Below are 20867 nucleotides of genomic sequence, written 5' to 3' on the forward strand. Positions count from 1 at the left end.
TTATCTTTGTCGGCGCCCCAGGGGATGTCAACTCGGCCACCAGCGATTACCTAGGGGATCTAACTTCAAAGCTAGCCCCCCGGCGAGTACATTGTGGAGTACGTATCTATGCCTATCGCACATCTCTAGGGACTGTCGGTATAAAAGCTTTTGAAGACACTACCAGTAAATCCTACGGATATCTGTTGGTTGATTGAAAATCAATCACTCTAGATCATAGACTGTGCACTGATATATTCCCACACGGTCTACACGCTGTCTACACCCCTAAAAAGGGCAATCTAGAAAACTCCTTCGCTACAGTACCGCGTCAGTAGCTGTTAGAGCTTTCAACACATCGGCAAACATACAGAAAAACATTGCGCTGCTCAAAATGCTTGTATACGCCACCAATGCAAGGCCATTCTAACTACAGCCTCTGACAATCTGGTGGCTGCTATTTCTGAGATTGCCCAGAGCACTTTAAAGGTACACCTCCCCTTAATACAACACCAAGTGTGTTAATTAAGAAGGGTGTCATCAAGAAACTGGTTAATAAGCAGGTATCCATACAGGCTAAAAAAAAAGTCGTCTTTCCAGCCGGTGGATTCATAGGATCTCTCATAGGCATAGCCCTATCATTAATCACCAGGGTGCTCGGGGTTCAGTGATGGAGCACACTCTCAAAATGTATTTGGTGGACAAACGCCAGTTAGAAAGCCTGGCACCAGCACCCACGGAGGATCGGAACATACGAAACGTTGCGCTCATGTGACTCAACTCTGAATGAAGGATGTTTTAAACTGGCTTGATTTTACAGGCTCATGATAAAGCTGCCTTATACGCACATTTTCTGCATAAATACTTAAATCATGCTAGGCATGGTGATGCAGAAAAGAGCTAACATTATTTTTATATATATATATGAACAAGCCACAGGAGTGTAGCGAAACGCGTTAGATAGCCTCCTTGTAACTGGGAAGCCGTTTTTTACTGTTAGATTTATCTAAAATAAAATTTGAACTTTTAAAAGCAAAAATGGTTGCTGCGTATAGCCGTCTGCTGTTGAATCCCTTTGATTGAATTTCCTGGTGAGCAACTGCTGCTGGATAATCTGGATTTCGTTTTTTGGATGGGAGTGCAGCTTTCAAAGTAACGAGACTTGGTGGTCTGTGTTCGCTTTCATTTTCATATATATATATATATATATATATTTTTTTTTTAATTATTATTATTTTTTAAGGTCATTTATCATGTGCCTATACAGGTGTCTCTCTGAAGGCGCAACAAGGAAAGGGGGCCGAGGGTGGAGCAATCCTACTAGGCCTTGTAAATTCAGATTGTACAAGTGCACGTTATTTATAACACGCTTGGTTTCAAGTGTGGATCCAGGATTCAAACCTGTGTTGCTCAGTTGGTTTCCAAGACCCGCGCCTTGCCACAGAGCTATCCTCCCTATATGCTACCCAGTAAATCTAACGGTGTGAATGTTCCACAGGCAGAAGGTGCGGATGTGGTAAATACATTTAGCCAGCGCTATAGGCCTAATGCAGAACTACTGCTGCATAAAATGGAGCTTGAAAAGGATGTGGCTGTGTGCACCGATAGGGGAGAATATATCTACAGAGGTAGGGTTGTAAGGGGCTCAAACCTGCACAATCTTGTATGGTGTATTACAAGTCGACAGCCAACTTCTGTACAAAATTCCCCCATTGGCTGGAACGAGTTCATGCAAGCAGCTGCTGATTTAACTTTCCCGACATCCATTGTAGGGAATGTTACCAGCAACGCCTTCTGGAGAGGTTAAAATCTGTTGACCACACAACAACGCAGTCCTGTAAATATATATGCAGGCCAACCACCTCTATAAACTGATCCTGATCGGCCAGTCCTGAAACGATGTGGCACACCTACCAACGCACGATACTATGGTGACCCTGCCATCTATACCCCTGAAGCTCGTAGGGCTCACTGAAGACCTATACGTCTAAATTGGTTGTTCGATTAATGCAAACAACTTGTTTAGCTGTATTAAATATAACTGTTTTGAGAATAAACAATGCTTTTTATCCATTCTGTATTAAATATTTATTTTATATATAAATATTTTTACAAGTAATAAAACAAACTGGTTGTTTATTATGTTGCCATATCTTTGTTTAATAACACATGACACTTGTTGATTTAAAAAAAAAAGTAATTTTATTCATGCACAATAAGACTAAATAGAACACACATCTGCATTCTGACACAGGGTAAAAGGTCTGCGAGATCTATACACGCTGTGTAATATCTTATCATTATTAACGAATGTCGTCACCATTTGATAATTTTGCTTGTGATTGCTCAAGTACATTTTCAAAACAGCTGACCGCTGTATTTTGCTGATAAAGAATATACAGTGTTGTCTACATGTAATAGCTTTAGTCTTGGACCTGCACAGTGGTATAGCGTAAATATTTTGCAATTCTTTTCACGTAATCCATTAAAACTCCAACATATATGGGGTGTTGCGGAAAGTGTGCCAAGCTCTCAAACGCCATTAGCGTATCCCCCACCAGCCACAGAGCTATCCAATGCAATCCATCCTGGGCTTGCGGATCAGTGTTCACTAACAGGTTAACAGGGCGACTGTGGGGTATTTGCGCGGGGCATGCATCACTGGAATACACACCGTAAAATGTTTTCCTGGCATGTCTATTGTTACTTAAGAATCCTTTTATCTGTAGACTATCGATCTCGAGATCACGATCAACAACGCTCCACTCCAGAAGCAAGTGCGTACCTCCTAGATTTCCTTCAAACTTTGTATCGGCTCATAAGTTCTCACTCCTGTATAGGTTGAAATGTCCTGATGTGTTTTCAGGTCTTTAATTGTAGGCCAGTCGCGTGTAACCGTGGGCGTAGTCATTGCGTGGTAATGCAACTGCCGCATCATGCATAGAAACCATCCCAATGTACTCCCCGATTATGTTTGGAAGTCCAAAGTTAGGTGCATATGCTTTGGCTGGGATCAAGACACCATCCTTATGCAACGCTGCATTGTTCATGTTGGTGTTTGAAGTCCAAGGGATTTTGAGCATGTGTACCTGTGAGCGATGCTGTTTCAACAGTCCCTGTGATGATTATTTTTGGGAGTCTCCCCCACCCCCCTGAACAGGTTGTCTTGCTTGGTACCCTTGCTACTTGTAGTAATGCTAAAGATGTTAAGGGCTACCCCCTCAACTGATACTTCATGTTAGATATTTGTAATGCCTCTGCATATGCTAGTGTAACGATTGGGGAGACACTCACATGTTTCACAAACAAACTAGCCGATATGATGACTAGCTTGTTCGGCATTCGCGCTGATGAGGGAGAATGTGTCCGTGTTTCTGTTTAGTTTCACTTTAAGGTCCATGCCGTTGATCAACAGTTTATCCTGAAAGAAAAGGTCTGAATGTAAGGGTTCCATTAAATAAATTGTTCTACTGAGAGTGTCATGGCGGGCTCTCTTCAGGAAACCCGTGTTGTCATCATTCAGAGCAGTGGCGTAGGAGTGCCCTGCAGTGTCTCGGTAAAAACAGACCAGTCGAGAGCTGGTTTTCCAAGGCATCTGGCCCATACATTCATATGCTCTATATACAGGCACTGTAGGTGTACATATTATCACTTTGTCATGTCATTCGATCATCCAGTACTATGTCCACATGGTTGAACATTGTGACTATGGGGAATGCGATCGTAGCCACTCGTGTGCCAGCCGCGACAGTGGTGCTGTCGGCATTTGTTTTTTTGCAAGACGTTAGATGCAGCAATGTGTCACTCAAATCCAGATACATGTTGCTTGACCCAGATACAAAGGATTCTATGGGGGCTAGCGGCGATGTGGCTGCCAGGGGTGACACCTCCATGAATAAATGGTTCTCCGTGCTGGTTTGGGTCAGTGCTACGCTAAAGAGACCAAGCTCTGATTTATTTTTTTTTTCACAAACTCCTCAGAGGAACCAAGTAAGAAGGACTTTATTCTTCAGAAGATATCACTGCCCTCGTGTGTTTAGGGATAACACACTTCTTAGTTTGATGTCTGCGTCGGGACCTTGAGCTTCTTCTCTTTATGGGTTTTGGAGGGACACAGATATGATGTGGACCTCTTCCAAGGTCTATAAATGAAGCCTGATCGCACCTGCCCCTTCTTTTTCTGTTAGGCGAGACGATTGGCAACTTCCCACGACATCTTTTGCAATACTAGTGACAGCAGTTTTCACGTGTGGTTTAGCTAATTCGAAGCAGCAGTCTAGGAAGGGCATTGCTCATCTAAAGAGACTTCGAACGATACCGCAGAGCCCAGCTCCATACATTACGGGGCTCCTACTAAAGTATTGCTGATAGCCGTAATCGGCCTGGGCCCTATAATATTGCATATAGGCACTGCGGTCCCTATAGTTCTTCACCACTGCCATTGAAACATTATTTAATTAGTCCTTGACCCGCAGCAGTCGGAAGTGCAACTTCAGACAGATCGTTCCATATTTATATCATACAAACTGCCCTTCATGGTCTCTTATCTGAATGTTGATTTCAAAATATTTTTTTACACATGGGGACGTAGTCGGGTTTGCTGTATTGAATGTTCACAATATTGTTGTTGCCGCTCATCAGCGAGGTTCTAAGTAATGGCGCATGGCTATCCACCACCCTTTCATGCTCCACTGCATTGCTATAAATCCGTAAACTGTAAACCCCCCACCCCCATTAATATCAGCTTGGCCATTGTCCTGCGGTTCTCTACTTCCAACGTTTTGCACGGTTCGAAGTATTTTACAATGTCTTCCCTGTTTTTGAAAACCTCCCGGACATGTCCGGCCCCTGGAGAAAAATGTTCCTCCGGTGCGGGTCTAGATGTAACTTTGTGTCACCAGACTCTGGTATGGTTGATATTGTGAGGAGCCCGGAATGAGACGCGGATACAGAGGACTCGTGGTTTTGGCCATCAAATTTTATTGCAACAAGAGGTTGGAAAATGTATCACTATCCCTATTCTAGGAAGTATTTCCCTGCCCAGGGAAATACCTCATGGGGGAAGTTGGATAGTTTGTTCTCTGGGAGTGTATCTGCAGATGTGTTGCTTGGGAGCATAATGTAAAAAGGTATAGACTCTGGCATTCCTGCTATTTTCTAAATTTATTATATTTTATTGGGTATTTATAATGCGCCTATACATCAAATGGTGTTTCAAGGTGCACCCGTGGTCTCTAGGGAGCTGGAGTCCACCCAACTGTTGAATTTCACAGGCCACCCCTGCCATTTCACTAGATATTGCTTGCTAGTCCTTTACTAGTTATGACTTTTTGTAGTCTATAAATTCTGTGTTGGTCTTTGCTGACTTTTTGGATCTCCTCCCTAAAAAACAAGTTGGACTGCTTTCCCTAAGTAATCTTTTTGTCTGCATATGTAAAGACCTTCCCGGAGATCCACTCCATCTATGATAAAAATCTCATTGCTCTAGTTCTTCTCATAGCCCTTTGTAAAGATGTCCTCAAGTTTCAAAATCTGCACATGATCCCTCTTACCAGTGTTTGTAGCTGCAAAGAAATGCCAGGTACATGTTTTAAAGTTTTGTATAAAATGTTATAAAATAGAGGCTTTAAGTTTGGAATGTTAGGAAATGGTATATCCTGTGTTTTAGAAGGATTTGTAGCGGTTTATTTAGAAACTCATTACCTCTGTAGTATAATGGATACTCTGAAGGGTCAGAAATGAAAGCCGGAAACAAAGCTGTCATGTTTTGGTTATGGACCTTTATTTAAATTGAAAGGGTTGGAAAAATGCCTCTCTGACCCTATTCTAAAGAGCAATTTCCCTACCTAAAAACCAAAACTAAGGATCTGTCTTTGTCAGGATGTGATAAATCAAAAGCCGTCCTTGTGTCCAAAACATTCTATCCGGACCCTGACACTAAAACAAAATAACAGAGACAAGGGTCTATAACCTGGTACTTGCTACAAGGTTTTCTTAAATGAAAGTAGAATGGCTTCAACGTAAATTTTCTCCAAAGTGTAAAAGACCTTAATTCCAGATGGTAATTCCCTTCCCCTGGATTCTTCACAAATGTCAAAAATGTATTTGCGAACCAACAGTTCTTTACGCCTCCCTTGGCCCACAACAATCTTGTTAAACGAACACAGTTCAGTCTTGTAAGTTCTCTTGAAACGAAAGTTCCTTCTTTTAACACAAACACTGTTTCTGCTTGATACTTCAATTTCAAGTTTTCAATTTGCCTGGTGTACTCCTCTGCCATGACTTTGCACTCTGGACTTTTATTTATTACCCAAGTAAAAGGTACCATTCTCCTTGCCTCGGTATATCTACTTGATACACAATCTTCGTTTTCACTTTGCTTTCTGTAATCTCACAATATTCAAAAACCTTCTGCCGGTTTTACTTTGCTTTCCGCAATCTGATAATGTTCACAACTCTTCTGCCTTTTATTATTCATGCACAATCGTCTTGGTGTTTCACTTTAGTCACCTCCTGGACTTCTATTCCTCTTCAGCGCAGTCGCCAAAACACCCCAGGGACCCCACTCTGCTTTGGCAGACTCACTGGTGTACTGTAGCGTTTCCAGGGTTCCTTGTGTTTATGCGGCGTACCTTTGCTGCTGGTTTTTCACTATCCAATATCTCCTGTACGCTGGCTACTGTCTGATTACCGGTAAGAAAGCTGGTGCTTCTCTTGGCTGCCGGATGCCCAGGGACTCTCTCGCGGTTCCTGGCGTCTCCATGTCTGCCTCACTCATACCACATTTTTCCTTCTTCTCTACCGGCGAGCCCTTTCACCTCGCCGCACCAGTTTGCACATCCAGCTTCTGCACGCTGACTTGTGCCTCCAGCTTCTGTGCACCGAATTGTGCCTCCAGCCTCAGTCCACTTTCCCTGGAGATATCACGCCTTCTCCTGAGCTCCGTCTCTAGGTGCGAGGTCCTGTGCACAGGTGTTTCCCTCCCATGACTAGTACGTTCATCACTGTAAAGATTGGAGGGTGGGTATCTGCACTTCTGCCCTCTATATGGTAGGGTAAAAGAACAGAACACCCCAGCCAAGGCTCTCAATTTGGTAGCAATGGACGAGCAGCCAGGCTTAAGCTTTCAGGAGGTGATCCGGGCGGGTTCTTAAGTACAGTGAATCCCCAAAGGAATGTCTACACACTGTTAGGTGATAACACAGTTTCTTTATATAAAGTAAGATTCAGTAATATATATACATTTAAATAATAACACTTTGTACTTGGAAATACTTATTCAAAAAATGGCAAATATGTACACTCTGGTACCACACAATACTTAAATTCAGTAATAGATGCACTAACTGCACACCGTTTTAAATAGGCATGTGGATTCTTAAGTGAGGTGTATCAGCATAGAATGGGAAAGCAAGGCATTTTAATTGTGAACAGTGGCAGAATGCTTTCTTTAGACTTGATATACAATTCTGTGTGAAGATCCCCCCACTTGGGCAACCTGTAATTGAAATGTTAAGGAGTAATTTATCTTGTCTTTTACAGCCCAGTCCAATAATGTTCAATAACCTTCTGCTTTTTTTTAAAAGGTCTACCACCCCAAAGTACCTCAGAGGCCACAAGAGAACGTGGTCCAAGACTGATCTGGGACCCCCGGACGACTCCTGAGGCTCGAAGATGCTCTTCCTTGTCACAGTACCTTTGGTGCCTTGGCAGGCGAAGTGCAAGAGTTTTTTACAATTTTATTCGATGATTTCCTCCGAAGATGGACCCCCCCTTGGAAGGAGGACCCACTGGGATGTTGAGTCTGCGAGAAGAATGGAACCAGTCTTTCTGGAGTGCAGCAGTTTGGCTTTTCACAGTGCCCTCCTTTGGTCGACGATTTCTCTGACTGTAGAAGTCTTGGGGAAGATGAAACTTGCTGTGGGATGCTTAAATCTTGGCAGATTAGTACGACCCCTGGGACATTTCGATGACTACTGGCAGCAACGGGAGCATTGGTCACTTTCGGTGTCGGGTCTTGGATTTGCGCGTTGTCTGGCTTTTGGTGCTTTGGCAGCTGCAGCTACAGCACGGATCTCTGGATGGCTTCTGGGGAGCTGGACTCGACCACTGGAGTGGACCTCAGACCGTCACCAAGTCTGGACCCTTGGGACGTCTTTGTTAGCTTCTCGTGGCCAGAAACCCACTGGTGGACCTTCCTCTGCAACCAGCAACTCTGGACTCTCAGAGGGGAAACGGTGGTCAGTGATGATGGCAAGGATGGCCTTTGAAATGTTCTTAGACAGTATGGGACCTTTGCAGCTCCTAGTGTCCAGCAGCACTATGCCAGGGTACCCCTCTTCTGGGTCGTCGACTGCAAAGGCTTCCAGGGATCACAAAACGATTCACCAGACCCTGAGCAACACCAATGGAGTTCCCCAACTGAAGATGTCCTGGCACTCCTTTTCAGGACTTCGAAGACCCCTTTTCCGGACCGTAGGCACAGAGGACTGGCTTCCAGGATACTTTGATGAAGAGCAGCAGGTTGCACAATGGTCCCTCGTAGCTCAGGGAGAGGCCTCTTTTCAGGTCCTCTCTGGATCAGTCCTTGGGAGACACGAAAGCTTTCGGATTGCAGTTAAGAAATTGCAGCAGCAGACTTTTCCAGCTGGGCTTAAAGGAACAACAACTTCTTGCTTCAGCTTCTGAACCTATTGGTAAGTGAGAGGTTCCCAAATATACACATCTGTTCCCATTCACTCTGGCTGAGCCAGGCTCAGTCAGTCAATCACGCAGAAGGGCATTAATGCAGGCATGCAGCCAATCAGGCTCACTGGCATTCAGGCCATTCAATCCACCCAGGCACCCATAACAAAGAATGTGGATTGGGGCAAGTACCCAGCCTTTCAGCACACTACACTGCATTCATGTCAGTTTCAGTCAGGGCCCTCTATTCATTGTGTCACACACACAGAAACCAGACACCCACAACAGATAATGTGAGTTCACATCAGACTCCTTCCATACAGGTCCCACCCCTAGGGTGTACCTGCAACACAAAGCCCCTGGGAAAGCTCCAGTCAGTGTGACAGGAGGCAGCCCCGGAGCTATATATGGTATTTCCACCCAACAGCCTTTCAGGAGGAAAGGGAACTGAGACATATATATATATATATAGCGTTTCCACCCAACAGCCACTCAGGAGGAAGGGGCAGAGTCGGGGCTTCCCAGGAGTTTGTGGAAAAAAGTGAAAGGCAATAGAAACCAAGAGGTCACAGTGGCCATCTTGCCTTTGTGTAGGAATCAATTGATTCCTATGGCAGAGTCTGGGTATCCCAAAAATGGAGGACACTCAGAGCCACTGCTAAATCATCATGTAGCTGCCACCAGCCCATACCCTGCTCTGTGGGCAACACACAAGTGTCCAAAAACACACATAAGGGGTACAAGGGTGTACCCCTACCCATGGGTGCCAGAAGGGTATCCCATGGGTGTTGTTCACCAAAAGATAAAATGAAGAGCTGCACTGGCAGAGGTCCAGGCAGGACTTCAGTGGCAGAAAACAAAGAAAACACACACAGCGAAGTGGTAGGACAAGAACAGGAGGCCCTGCCCCTCTATAAGGCATTCCCAGCATCACAATCACGTTTCCTGTTCCATATCAGTTCCTTCATGTTCCTCGACTCAGTACTTGAGAGGTTATGGGAGTTGAAGTCCACTGATATTATCTGAGGATTTAGGTGGTTGTGGGAATGAAAGCCTGTTGATGGTTTCTGATGCATGATTCTGAAAAGGTATTTCTTAATGAGTCTATATGGAAGATCAATTCTACCTGAAGGAAATCTACAACAGAAATGGATATTTTTTTGAGCTTTTATTCTTTAGGTCAGGGATGGAGGTTTGGCCTATAAGGTGTTGGAAAAAGGTTTCTCCACCCTTCCTATGGGAGGAAACCGAGGCATGGCAACAAGTCATCATGGTCTTGGGCAACAGGGAGTTTTGTTCTTGGGGAAATGGGGGACACCTCGCCTCATCCTATGAAGCTATAACATCATCCCTACCATGTGATCCTCCCTCATATAGCCGCCCCCAGGTTCATGATCCGGTAGCGGCTGCCGTCCCCATGCCACATGAGAGGAGGTTGCCGCCAGTTAATCCAGGATGATTCCATTGGATTCATCACAGTACAAGCACGCTGTTAAAAATGCATTCAAAACCCATCACTGCTCTGGGTGCCGTCTTGTCTTTTAAAGCCTCAAAATAGGCGTATTTTGAATGTATTTCAATGATGGCTAGAATATATCGGAAGCCATTATTGTCTCTCTGCAACTGGCTCATATCCATAAGATTAGACTGCCATTGTTGATCGATATTCGATACCACGGTCATTCATCATTTAAAATGTTTTCGGTCTGGCTTCTGTAACGCGTAGTACTCCTGAGCCGAAAGCCATGCCTTGACAGTGCTCCTTGACACTTTCTCACCATCAATTCTGTTTATGATACAAACCCTCAACACCTCCACACCTACCAACTCCACAACTTCATCGTAATATATTTAGGACAGCTTTACGTAGAATATGTTCACCCCATGAGCCGTTGGACATAAAGACACAACTACATTTTACAAACAGATTTTTATTGGCATTTACATCAGATTTGTATTCGTATTTACACCACCAGATGTTTATTCACATTGAAGGTCTGGGGTTGTATGCTGCTGGACAGTTATCAATCGGGCTGCAAAATCTGCAGTATGATCAATTACGTCATGCACACTGTGCTGTTATCCGCATCAATGAGCAAACATACACAGTATAGCAGTGGCTGATAGAAATTCATAAAGCTCCCTATCAAACAGCCAATATCCTTTAACGGCTGGGAAATGTTGCATGTCGTACATTGCCAGCTTCAATGAAACGTCCATAGGTAGCCTCAGGTAGCCTTAAATTGTCGAAATTCCCTTTGTAGCTATTTCGCCAGCATATGTCCATTGTAAGGTGGCAGCTTTTGGAACATATTTATGCAATAGAACATTGTTAAATTCACATTTGTATGCCCACAGTGGTGTTTACAGGTAACACAACATCCTTGGGGATATACTGCCTAAATGATATGATATATGATATGGCATTTATAACGCGCCTATACAGAAGTGTTTCAAGGCGTGACCAGGCAAGGCAGGGGGAACAAAGGGAAGACAGACAACGATCCTTCTAGGCCAGGTGTCATTCAGATTGCGCAAGTGCATGGGAACGGGAAAGGGAAAAGTGCGGGGGGGAATCGAGAGGGGGGGGAGTGCAATACAAGGGATAGTACAATAAAAAAGATAAATAAAAACAGCCAGCAGGTGGCAAGTGTACAGTAAGTGCAGAACATAAGTGCTGGTAGGGGGACTGTAAGGATACAGAAAACAGTCCCCAGGTGCAGGGGTTGTCAGGGAGGCAGTGCAGGTGGGCAACTGGTGGGCCTGTTCCCAAGATCAGAAGGGAGGCCAGGTATCCAGTGCAGTATCTGTCAGGAAAATCAACAGGGGAGAGGGGGAGTGAAGGCAGAAGCAAAGAGGAAGGTTTTGAGGTGCTTCCGGACCCGGAAATGGTTCTCCTCAAGTTTCAGGGAGGCAGGAAGGCTGCTCCAGAGGGAGGCCCCTGCCGAAGAGAGAGATCTACCACCAACTCGTTGCTTGGAGAAGTGACTGACCCTGAGGGAGTAAAGCCAACATTAATTGCTGTACACATCCACTGGCGGGTTTCACATTAAATTCGCAGCTTCCCAACAGGTGTTAATTTTTTATTTCCTGCAAATAATGTACATGCACATGTAAATGATCTATATTCTCAATCGTCATAGGTTAGTTTACGGGCCACCATGCAGCTTTCTCTGTTGTAATGGCTTAAATACACTTTATGCCCCACTTGTGAACCGTTTGTTCAATTATACTTCTAAGACACAGCGGACACCCCGTCTGCACTGCTTCATTTTGAAGAGGGGCTTATTTGCCACTTGCATAGCACACAACGTTTTAGACACTCATTGTTCTGCCCCTTTCACAACCCCAGCTGGGTTGACGGCTGTATTAGATGCATCATTTTTACAAGACTGTTAGGGCTAAACATGTAGCATATTTAACGTAACCATTTATCTGTATGGGTTATCTCCACACATTCATGAGCCTCCTGCTGCAGATCTTCAATTTTATGCCCGGCGTACCATTTGTGAAAGTGTGTTAAACACATTTTCACCAGTATGGCTGTGAAGCCCTGATTGGCTAGGATATCATCCCAGGTATTAGCTCTTTTGACCACATTGTCTTTAACACTATATATTCATCAATTTTATTTTGGATTTCTCCATTTACAAAAATTGCTTACACAGTAATTTATTGAGATTCCCCAGGTTTTCAATTTGATTTGAGCAGCAAACACAGTAAATATTGACAGTGTCTGCTACAACCTGGCTCCCGTCATTGCTACCAGCTGTAGGCAAAAAGAGAAACGCATGGCTTTAACTCGGGGTTAGGTGTCGCACCCGTAAAAGGTACAAGTGTTTGCTTTAGAAATATACCCACCGGCTGACACGATGTCTGATATAAATGATCTACGTCCTTCTGCATTCCACAAATGTTCTGTGCGTCTGGGTCAATCGCCGCACCTCTGGACGCTAACTCTCTTGCTGTCCTCATTCTACTTGATCTCTGCTCTGCCTTCGATATGGTTAGCCATTCTATCTTCATAAAACACCTCTATGATACCCTTGGTATCTCAGAGCGGGCACTGGACTACCTCACCTCCTTCCTAACCAAAAGCTTCTCACAAGTCATTTTGGGCACCTTCTCATGAACTTCTCCACCTCTGGTGTCCCACAGGGCTTACACCTCTGCCCCTGGCTCTTCAGCACTTACGTTGTTCAGCTGTCACTCCTCATTTCCTCCTCCAACTTCCAGTGCTATACAGACAACACACAACTCTTTTTCAAACTTCCTGCTAACCCTCTTGCATATTCGATCATCCCTGACTGCCTATCTACCATCCAGTCCTGGTGTACTTCCAACGATCTCTGCCTCAATTCCAGCAAGACTGAGATCATTCCCATTAGGACCCCTTCTCCCTCTCCCCCCCCCCTCACTCTGACCATCCTCTATGGGCTGTCCCCCTGCTCCTTCTACTGAAGCCAGAAACCTTAGACCTCTCTCTCTCCTTCCTCCCTCATACTCAGGGCATTGGTAAGAAGTCCCACTTGCAACTCTTCCTTCTCAAAGTAATTCTTCCCTTTCTCACTTCCCCCAGAAGCTCAATGGTCCCTGGTTCTCTCTAGGCTTGACTACTGCAATAGCCGTCTCCTGAATCTTCCTTCTTCGACTCTACGACTCCTCCAGCTAATCCAGAATAGGGCAGCAAGATTTCTCCTTGGGTTTAAGCCCAGGGACCGCATCTCTCCTGCCCTAAAATTTCTTCACTGTTTCCCGGTTGCGGCATGGATTTAATTCAAATCCCTCTGCATCATCCATAAGGCTGTCTTGGCCCTGTGACCATGCTATCTGCAACTTTCTCTTACTAAATACTCACTCTAGACCTCTGTGGTCCTCTGGCAAAAGCTCTCTGTGTGTAAAGCGTTTCGCTAAACAGAGGGCCTGAGGCCGATCACTTTCCTCAGCTGGTTTCCTATTATGGAACAGCCTCCCCCTTCCTCTTAGTCTTGAGCAAGATGTCCTCAAATGCTGGAAGCTCCTTGGGTCTTTCCTCTTGACCTCCTCCTTCCCTCTTTTGCTAATCGGACAGTCGCTGTGATTAGTGGCCATGGCCCTTATACATCCCTCGGGGACCTGGCCTCCCATACCCAATCGCCCCAGCCTCTGTCTACTTCGCAGCACTTGGCTCGGCACTCACCGGCCACAATCCTATTGGTTTGCACTTTCTACCCAATGTGACTCCAGAATACATAGCACTTACCATCCTATGCACTTCATCTGATGCTCACCCAAGATCACTGACATTCCAGCACTTACCCCCACCACCACCACCACCTCCCCTCCCCTCACTGCATTTGAACATTATGAATACTCACAAGGCATAGTAGGTTTGTCTGTATCTTCTACTATATTTATTGTTTTCAATCCCATGTTCCCTCCCCATTTTCCTGTGGGCGCTTTGAAACAGAATTGACTTACTGTATAAGCGCCTACAAATGCACAATACATACATACATACATAAATTAATTATGCATGATCATGGACTCGTACCCATTGTCTGCAGACTCCATTGTACCAGTTTGCATATCTAAACATGATGGCACAGGATCCACACCTATGGGCTGCCTGAGAACCACTGTGTCGACACCGGTAGCCATTTGCAAATTAGTCATATCTTCTGCTGCACTCGCCTGAGTGTTTTGAATGACATCACCAACAGACTGCCCATGACCGCAGCTATGAGAGGCGGTTGACTGCCCACAGAAAGTGTAGATCTGTTCTCTTTCATCTACCGATCTTCACGGTTTGCCATCAAAGCCTGTGAGTCGTCTATTGCATCAAGACTCTTGCATCTTCTCCTAAGGCAATAAGCTAAATAACTCATCGGGCTTGCTGAGGCTGCCGGAGCGGTTTTCTACTTGTAACTGTAGCTGTTTATAATTCTAGTTTTCTTGACACCACTCTGGCTAGCCCTTAAAGGTCTGAAGAGTGCATGTATTTTCAAGGCCTACAGTAACAGCTTTATATCCGGATTGTGAGATCCACACCCCTGATAGCATCATAGCCTTAGAGGCGCCCATAGATGTACACCTGCTTAGCGCACAGACCCATTCAAACTGTCGGTGTGCTCCCAAAGTTGTATTTTTATATCAAATCCATTGGGGTTCTTATCAAATGTATATAAAATGTTTCGGGGGATCATCAAATGTATTGGGGTTCAATTCAATGTATAGGTGTTCAGATACATCTCTATCAAATGTTATATACACTACAGCAGGGTTCTTATACAGTTAATATAAAATGTATATGCATTTCTTTTTGGGGGACATTAAATGTATAGTGGTTCAATCAAGTGTATAGGGATTTGGGGGCATGGTATAGGGGTGGGTCCACCTCTCACTTGAAACGCTTGATGAAAGGTAGCCCACCCTACTTCTGCTGTTTAAGGTCGACCAGTTCTCTTGTTTCCAGCTCTTAATAGACTCAAACATTATCTAAAGATGTGCATTGCCCACGTTGAGTTAGCTTTTCTTTTTAAAGAAAAGCTAATAATCATCCATGTAGCAGTGGAACCTCATTTTCAAAGAATCCAAGAAGTCATCAACGGTTGTGTATTTCACTGGTGTATGTTTATTTGAAAAGCTTCCCAACATCATACAGCTTATTTGACCACATAGGAATCAAACCAGTTGATTATCTTGTTCAATACCCTCAATTAAGTGTTGATTAGCATTGTAGGGATATTTACTTAATAGCATGTATGCAGACCTGTCGTAATCGTGCAATTTTTTTCGGAGCCTTCTCAGATTTCTTTACAGTGGGATAGCTGAAAAACAAACAAATGAAAGCGCTGAATACCTGTTCCTACACTACTAAAACTTAATTTGTTTATTCTTTGAATCCCTACCTATTTGCTTGATTATCTATTAATACGTGGGTGGAAAAGGAGAGAGCGAGGGAAGACTACAGAACAGGAAAGTGGTAATTTGAAAGGTGGTTTTTAGACTCTCACTGCCAGGGCTGGTCTTGCCAGAAAGGGCAACCATACAGGGCCTTCTTGGGATTAGGTCTTTTTGAAGTTTTGCATGTTTGGTACAGGGTGCGGGAGTGGCTTCTAGCCCCACTAAATCCCTGTATAGACATATAACTAAATGAGCAAACTGGACGATAGCCAAACATTAGACATGTTTAGTTTGTAGCTTTATTCATCGGCACCATCTCAAAGCTAAAGTTCCACAATCTTCCAAAAGACCTCCTGGATTTGTATACTAGAGAAACCTTTGAAACCCACACTCCAGGGGCATGGCTTAGGTGTTGGTACATTTGAGTCTTCCGTAAAATCAGTTTTGACAGCAATCTGGACCAGAGGTTGTGGTTAAGGGCCTGTGAGAACATGTGAATGGGCTGCTCTTAATGGTTGAGGGACAGACTTATGTGGCCTTAGTTGCAACAAATACATGCTAGCCAAAATGGCAATATCTCTGTAATAATATTTTATTTTTAATAATAAGTATTTATGTGGTTGGCTTTTGGTGTGGAAGGACAAATGTATGCTGTCCCACCACTAATATTTCACTTTTTCCTGCTCACCATGTTTGTAATTCTAACCACTCCCCACACCCCCCAATTCTTCCCTGATCGTACTCATCCCATTATCTGTCCTTCCTACTCTACTCTCTTGTTACTTCCTTCATCTGGTCTATCTTGACCATGTCCCTTGACACACTTTAGCTCAGCCTTCTCCCCATGAATCCTCTCAACTTGTCCTTGTAACTACGTCAACTACCTATTCACACTTATCCCACCCCTACTTAGTAGCTTTTTTCTACTGTCGTTCTCTTAAGTCTTCAAGACTGATATGGCTCCGAGCCTTGCCCTCGCTTATCCTGCCACTTGGACACTCTTGTCCAACCCCTTTTCTCTCTCAAGTCTCCTCCTCTTTTTAGTCAATCTTTCTTCTGCTACTCTGTCCATGCCCTTGCTTTCCGCTGTGTACCTGCTCTCCTTTTAGCTCTAATACGTGTTTGATCACTCTATGGAATTCCTCCCTTGATGTTTCTCCCTTTTCACTTTCTCGCTATTGTCGCCTGCATTTCCTTTTCTTGATCGATGAACCACTTCCCCTGTTTTGTCCCCAACCATTTTTCACCAATCTACACCATCATTCCTACCATTTACATTTCTTGCCCCTTTGCTATTTGCTTTCTGCTCTACTTCCACAAATTTCTCTTGACTTCACTCTGTTAGCCATTCCTAACTCTCCCTCCCCTGATTTTTCTCAAATTTAAATTTTGTACACTGTCTTTACAATCACTGTCCTAGTCATTCTTCCTCCAGTCCTAGCTTACCCATCTTTCCCTTTAAGTTGTCCTTCATTGCCTCGCTTGCTCCACTCTTTGTAAAATCTATTGTGCATCAGTTGGCAATTTCTTTGATTGTGCTTGTGATGTTCTCATCAATGATGTGCTTTTTGAATACAGTTGTTGCTCTACCCTCTCCCCAGGACGAGGTGCTGAAGATCCCAAACCATAAGGCCCTACTGCAGGATCTAGACACAGCAAGGAGCTTGACAGCGATGCAGGATATGCAGGCACTGGTTGAAGAAGCCTTCGCAGAGGTGGATGCTCTGTGAGTCATAGCGCCAAATCCTGCAACCAGCAAGAACACTGCCTGTCCACCCAAACAATTGATGTCCATCCACACAACTGCTTGGGAACATTGACCGTTTTGCCACACTTTCACGTTCCCAAGGAATATAGCCCAGTTATAAATGACATTTGTAAAATGTTCTCGCAACCAGCACTCTCAATTCCTTAAACGGCATTTTTGCTGTTTCCTTGTATCCTGGTAAAATGCAGCCAGGCTCTCGCACCAAGTGGGCAAGTTGACCATTATTTAAAGCCAGCAACATTGTTATTCTCTCGCAGCCAGCGAAAGCCCATCTCCTAAAGCCTGCATTGGTGCTATTCCTCTCAGTTGATGGAAGTAGAGTTGGAATCCTAAAACCAGTAGTATTCCTAACCATGCACAATCGGGAGGAATTTGGTTTTGCTTCTTATTCTAATGGTGGATTTCTCTCAGCTAGTGGAAGTGTGACCAAATACTAAAACCGGTGTGATATTATCATTCACCCACAGCAAATGTACGTACATCCAATATCCTAGCCTCAAAACTTTACTGTTCTCTAAAAAAGGGTCAATAATACCTCTTCATCCATAACTAGCAATGTTACTAATCGTTCACAACCTATGGGAAAATGATTACTAGATACTTATGTAAATACATTTTTTCTAGTCTATATATTTGACATCGATATTGTCAGTGTGCCAAACGTTAGGACTTCAACCAATTAGTCAAAGTATTTAGAAAATTCAGCTGTTGTTTGTTTTGGGACCTTTCCTTCCAGTTGGTATCTATGAATTGCGAGCTATCTTATCAACGCCCCCTCCCTAGGTTTTTACAATCTTCCAACTCCTCCCTGTCAGCAGCAGGCCCCCACTCTCCTAGAGCCGCTTGCCTCACTGAATTCCCTATTGGAAGTGGGGTTTGCTACCCTCCTGGAAAATTGCAAAACAATAACCGATTTTTATCTTTTTTTTTTGCTGTCTGTTACAATTTAGACTCAATTGACTACAATGTTTTTCTTTTGTAATAAATGATGTTTCTGATTGGTTTGTTTGGTTCTTTTATCTGTACATGTGACTGTTAAATAGACTGTGAGGGACCTATATAACAGGCCCGGCTCTAGCAAGGGGGCCAGGCCCCCCCAAGGCCACCCTCTGCCCTCCATAGAAAGTAGCCCATACCAGTAGGACCTGAGGGAATATAGGGATGGGGTGGATTTCACTCTACACATGCAGCAGCAACCTCAGAGATATCATTCTGAGAGGCTGAATTGCAGGAGGCCCAGCTAGGATTTGTTTGCTTGCCCTAGACAATGATATATGCCCCACAGCGATGAAATGACCAGGGAGATGGAAGGCCATTCACACCTATAAGTGAGGTAGCATACTTGAGGGTTATCGCCCAACTCGTGATGACCCCGAAAGTATTTAGTCTACTGCATTAACTACTTGAGTATAAGTAAAAAGATAAGGTTGATAGTAACACAAATGTAATTCTGGAGTGTAGTAATATAAAAAGCGATAGATGCAAGGCTTTGAATTAAACATTACCACTACCGTTGCTCTGCACAGCATTCCATGCCATAATTCTGTACTATGTCTGTGCCATTACAGAAGAGGACAAGCCATTAGCAAAGGCCATGACCCCTCTGCACTGGAACACAGCAACGACATGCATTTTTAGGCCTTGTGGTCTAGCAGTTAGCGAATGGGTTCTCGCATTGGTGAATGGGTCAAGGCTGATTTGCAAACAATGGTAAAGAAGGCTGGCCAGTGCAATGCCAGTGGTCATACTTGATTCAGACTTTTTCCTATTAGGTTCAAGCCAGAAATCATACAGCAGAACACACATAGGATGGAGATAAAATGTAAGGAGACAAACACATCCTATGGGTGTATTTGGTAATTTACCCACTCAATGACTATCTATGGCTATGCTGCCTATGGAATTACCAGCAACTAAATGCCTAGCGCCACCAAAACGTAACCTTTCTGGAACTCTTCGAGCAAGCTCTGTCAGAAAGTAGGTGTTGCTATATAGGGCCTGCCAGTGTTGTATCTAAGCATTCTTTTATTTATTTGTATTTATAAAGTGCACAGAAGGTACTAAGGCATTGTGGCGCTGTTACAGTTGATTTGCTTAGTTACATGAGGAAAGCAGAGTAGGACACAATCACATTAAGCAAATAGTACATGAAACAGTTGCTCGGTGATCTAGGCCAAAACGTTCAATGGTTACAGGTGAACATTTTCATGTTACTCAACTGTCAAGACACAGGAAGAGCAAGGTGTATAACAGTGAAAATACTACATTTGACAATTGCATGAAAGTAATATAAAAATGAGTTTTAAAAATGAGTGTTTAATGATTAAATTGCCACTGTAAATGAGCTTCTGGTATGATAAAAAAACCTCTTAATGTGTGTCTTCCACCAGTTGATTTTATAAGCAATATCTTTGTCAATGCCTCTGCCTGAAGTACTGTCTTAAACAAGCAATCGCAAAGATAACAGTTTTTGCTTGTGTATACGTATTAGACATTTGCCAAGCAATGCCATCATATGCCCAGGTACTCGCACCATTTTCCAGCTGTTACCATTTTATGGCCAGGTGGTACCCCTATGGCAGTGCCTGGCAAATGCCTAATCAAAAGCCCAAGCTGTTGGCTTTGTCAATGCATGTTTGTTTCAGTTTGTCTCCCGAAGTGAACATGTATATGCCCAGATGTCAGTGCCTTGCTTGCTACGCCTAGGTAATCAAACTGCACCTCACTGAGTTGGTCCAACAAGGCCCTACCTGAAAATAATAAGGCTAGGATGGCAAGTATGGACCAGTTTCAGATCTTCTCATGCATACTTAACAGTGGTTCTCTGACCTAAATGGAATGTATCTTTGTCTGTGTGGAAGCTAGTCTGCCAGAACGTTTCATGAATTCAAGTACCAACTTGATGAGCTCATACTGTTTGAATAACTTAAGAGTTTGCATTCCAACAGTCTACATCATGTGCATTGTGGGTGGTTTTTGGAAAGTAAAATGTAAATTCTGGGGGCTGGGTGTTTAGGCATTGCCGGAATCCCTTAAAGAGCACCTTTAAAATAACACGAGGGAAGAGCATTTCCTATAATGTTGCGTGCAAAGTATAAAAGGTGTACATCTTTTAAAACTAAAAAGCAGTATTTAAATATTTACTGAAGAGTGTAATCGGAGGTGGATTTAACATTTGGACCTGGGACACATGCCCATGCTTGTTCGCCCTGCTTTGCCTCTCTCCCCCAAATACAAACAGCCAGGGCTGCACAGGCCCTGCCATTGAGGTTGTGCTTCACAGGCAACTTATTTACAACAGGTAGTGATTAACAGAAAGTAATTTCATTTCACTTTGTGTCTCTATGAGATTGTTTGTAAATTCTCAATGTCTATGCTGGAGCCATTTGCTCCCATTCAGGATGGGGAAAACAAAGCTACAATCATAGGGAGTCATTTTACAAGCAAAGCGCAGTGCAAGAAGTAGTGATAAATGCATTTATCTCCACTTTTTTTTGACATGCAGTATTTTGCATGATTTTTTATGTGAGGTTGGAGACCAGAGGTCCCC

At 43.8% G+C, this 20867-nt stretch overlaps 1 protein-coding gene across 2 annotated transcripts in view; it reads left to right on the top strand.

Moving 5' to 3' along the window:
- Positions 1-18315, top strand: part of CENPQ (centromere protein Q) — a 486431-nt gene extending 468116 nt beyond the window's left edge. For both annotated transcript variants that reach the window (XM_069628870.1, XM_069628869.1), the window contains exon 10: positions 17151-18315. In XM_069628870.1, the coding sequence (XP_069484971.1) occupies positions 17151-17279 (129 nt within the window). In that variant the 3' untranslated portion in view covers positions 17280-18315. The remainder of the gene's footprint in view (positions 1-17150) is intronic.
- The last annotated feature ends 2552 nt before the right edge of the window (positions 18316-20867 follow it).

Source organism: Ambystoma mexicanum, chromosome 12, assembly GCF_040938575.1.
Source record: "Ambystoma mexicanum isolate Mex_15411 chromosome 12, UKY_AmexF1_1, whole genome shotgun sequence".
Taxonomy (NCBI): Eukaryota; Metazoa; Chordata; class Amphibia; order Caudata; family Ambystomatidae; genus Ambystoma; species Ambystoma mexicanum.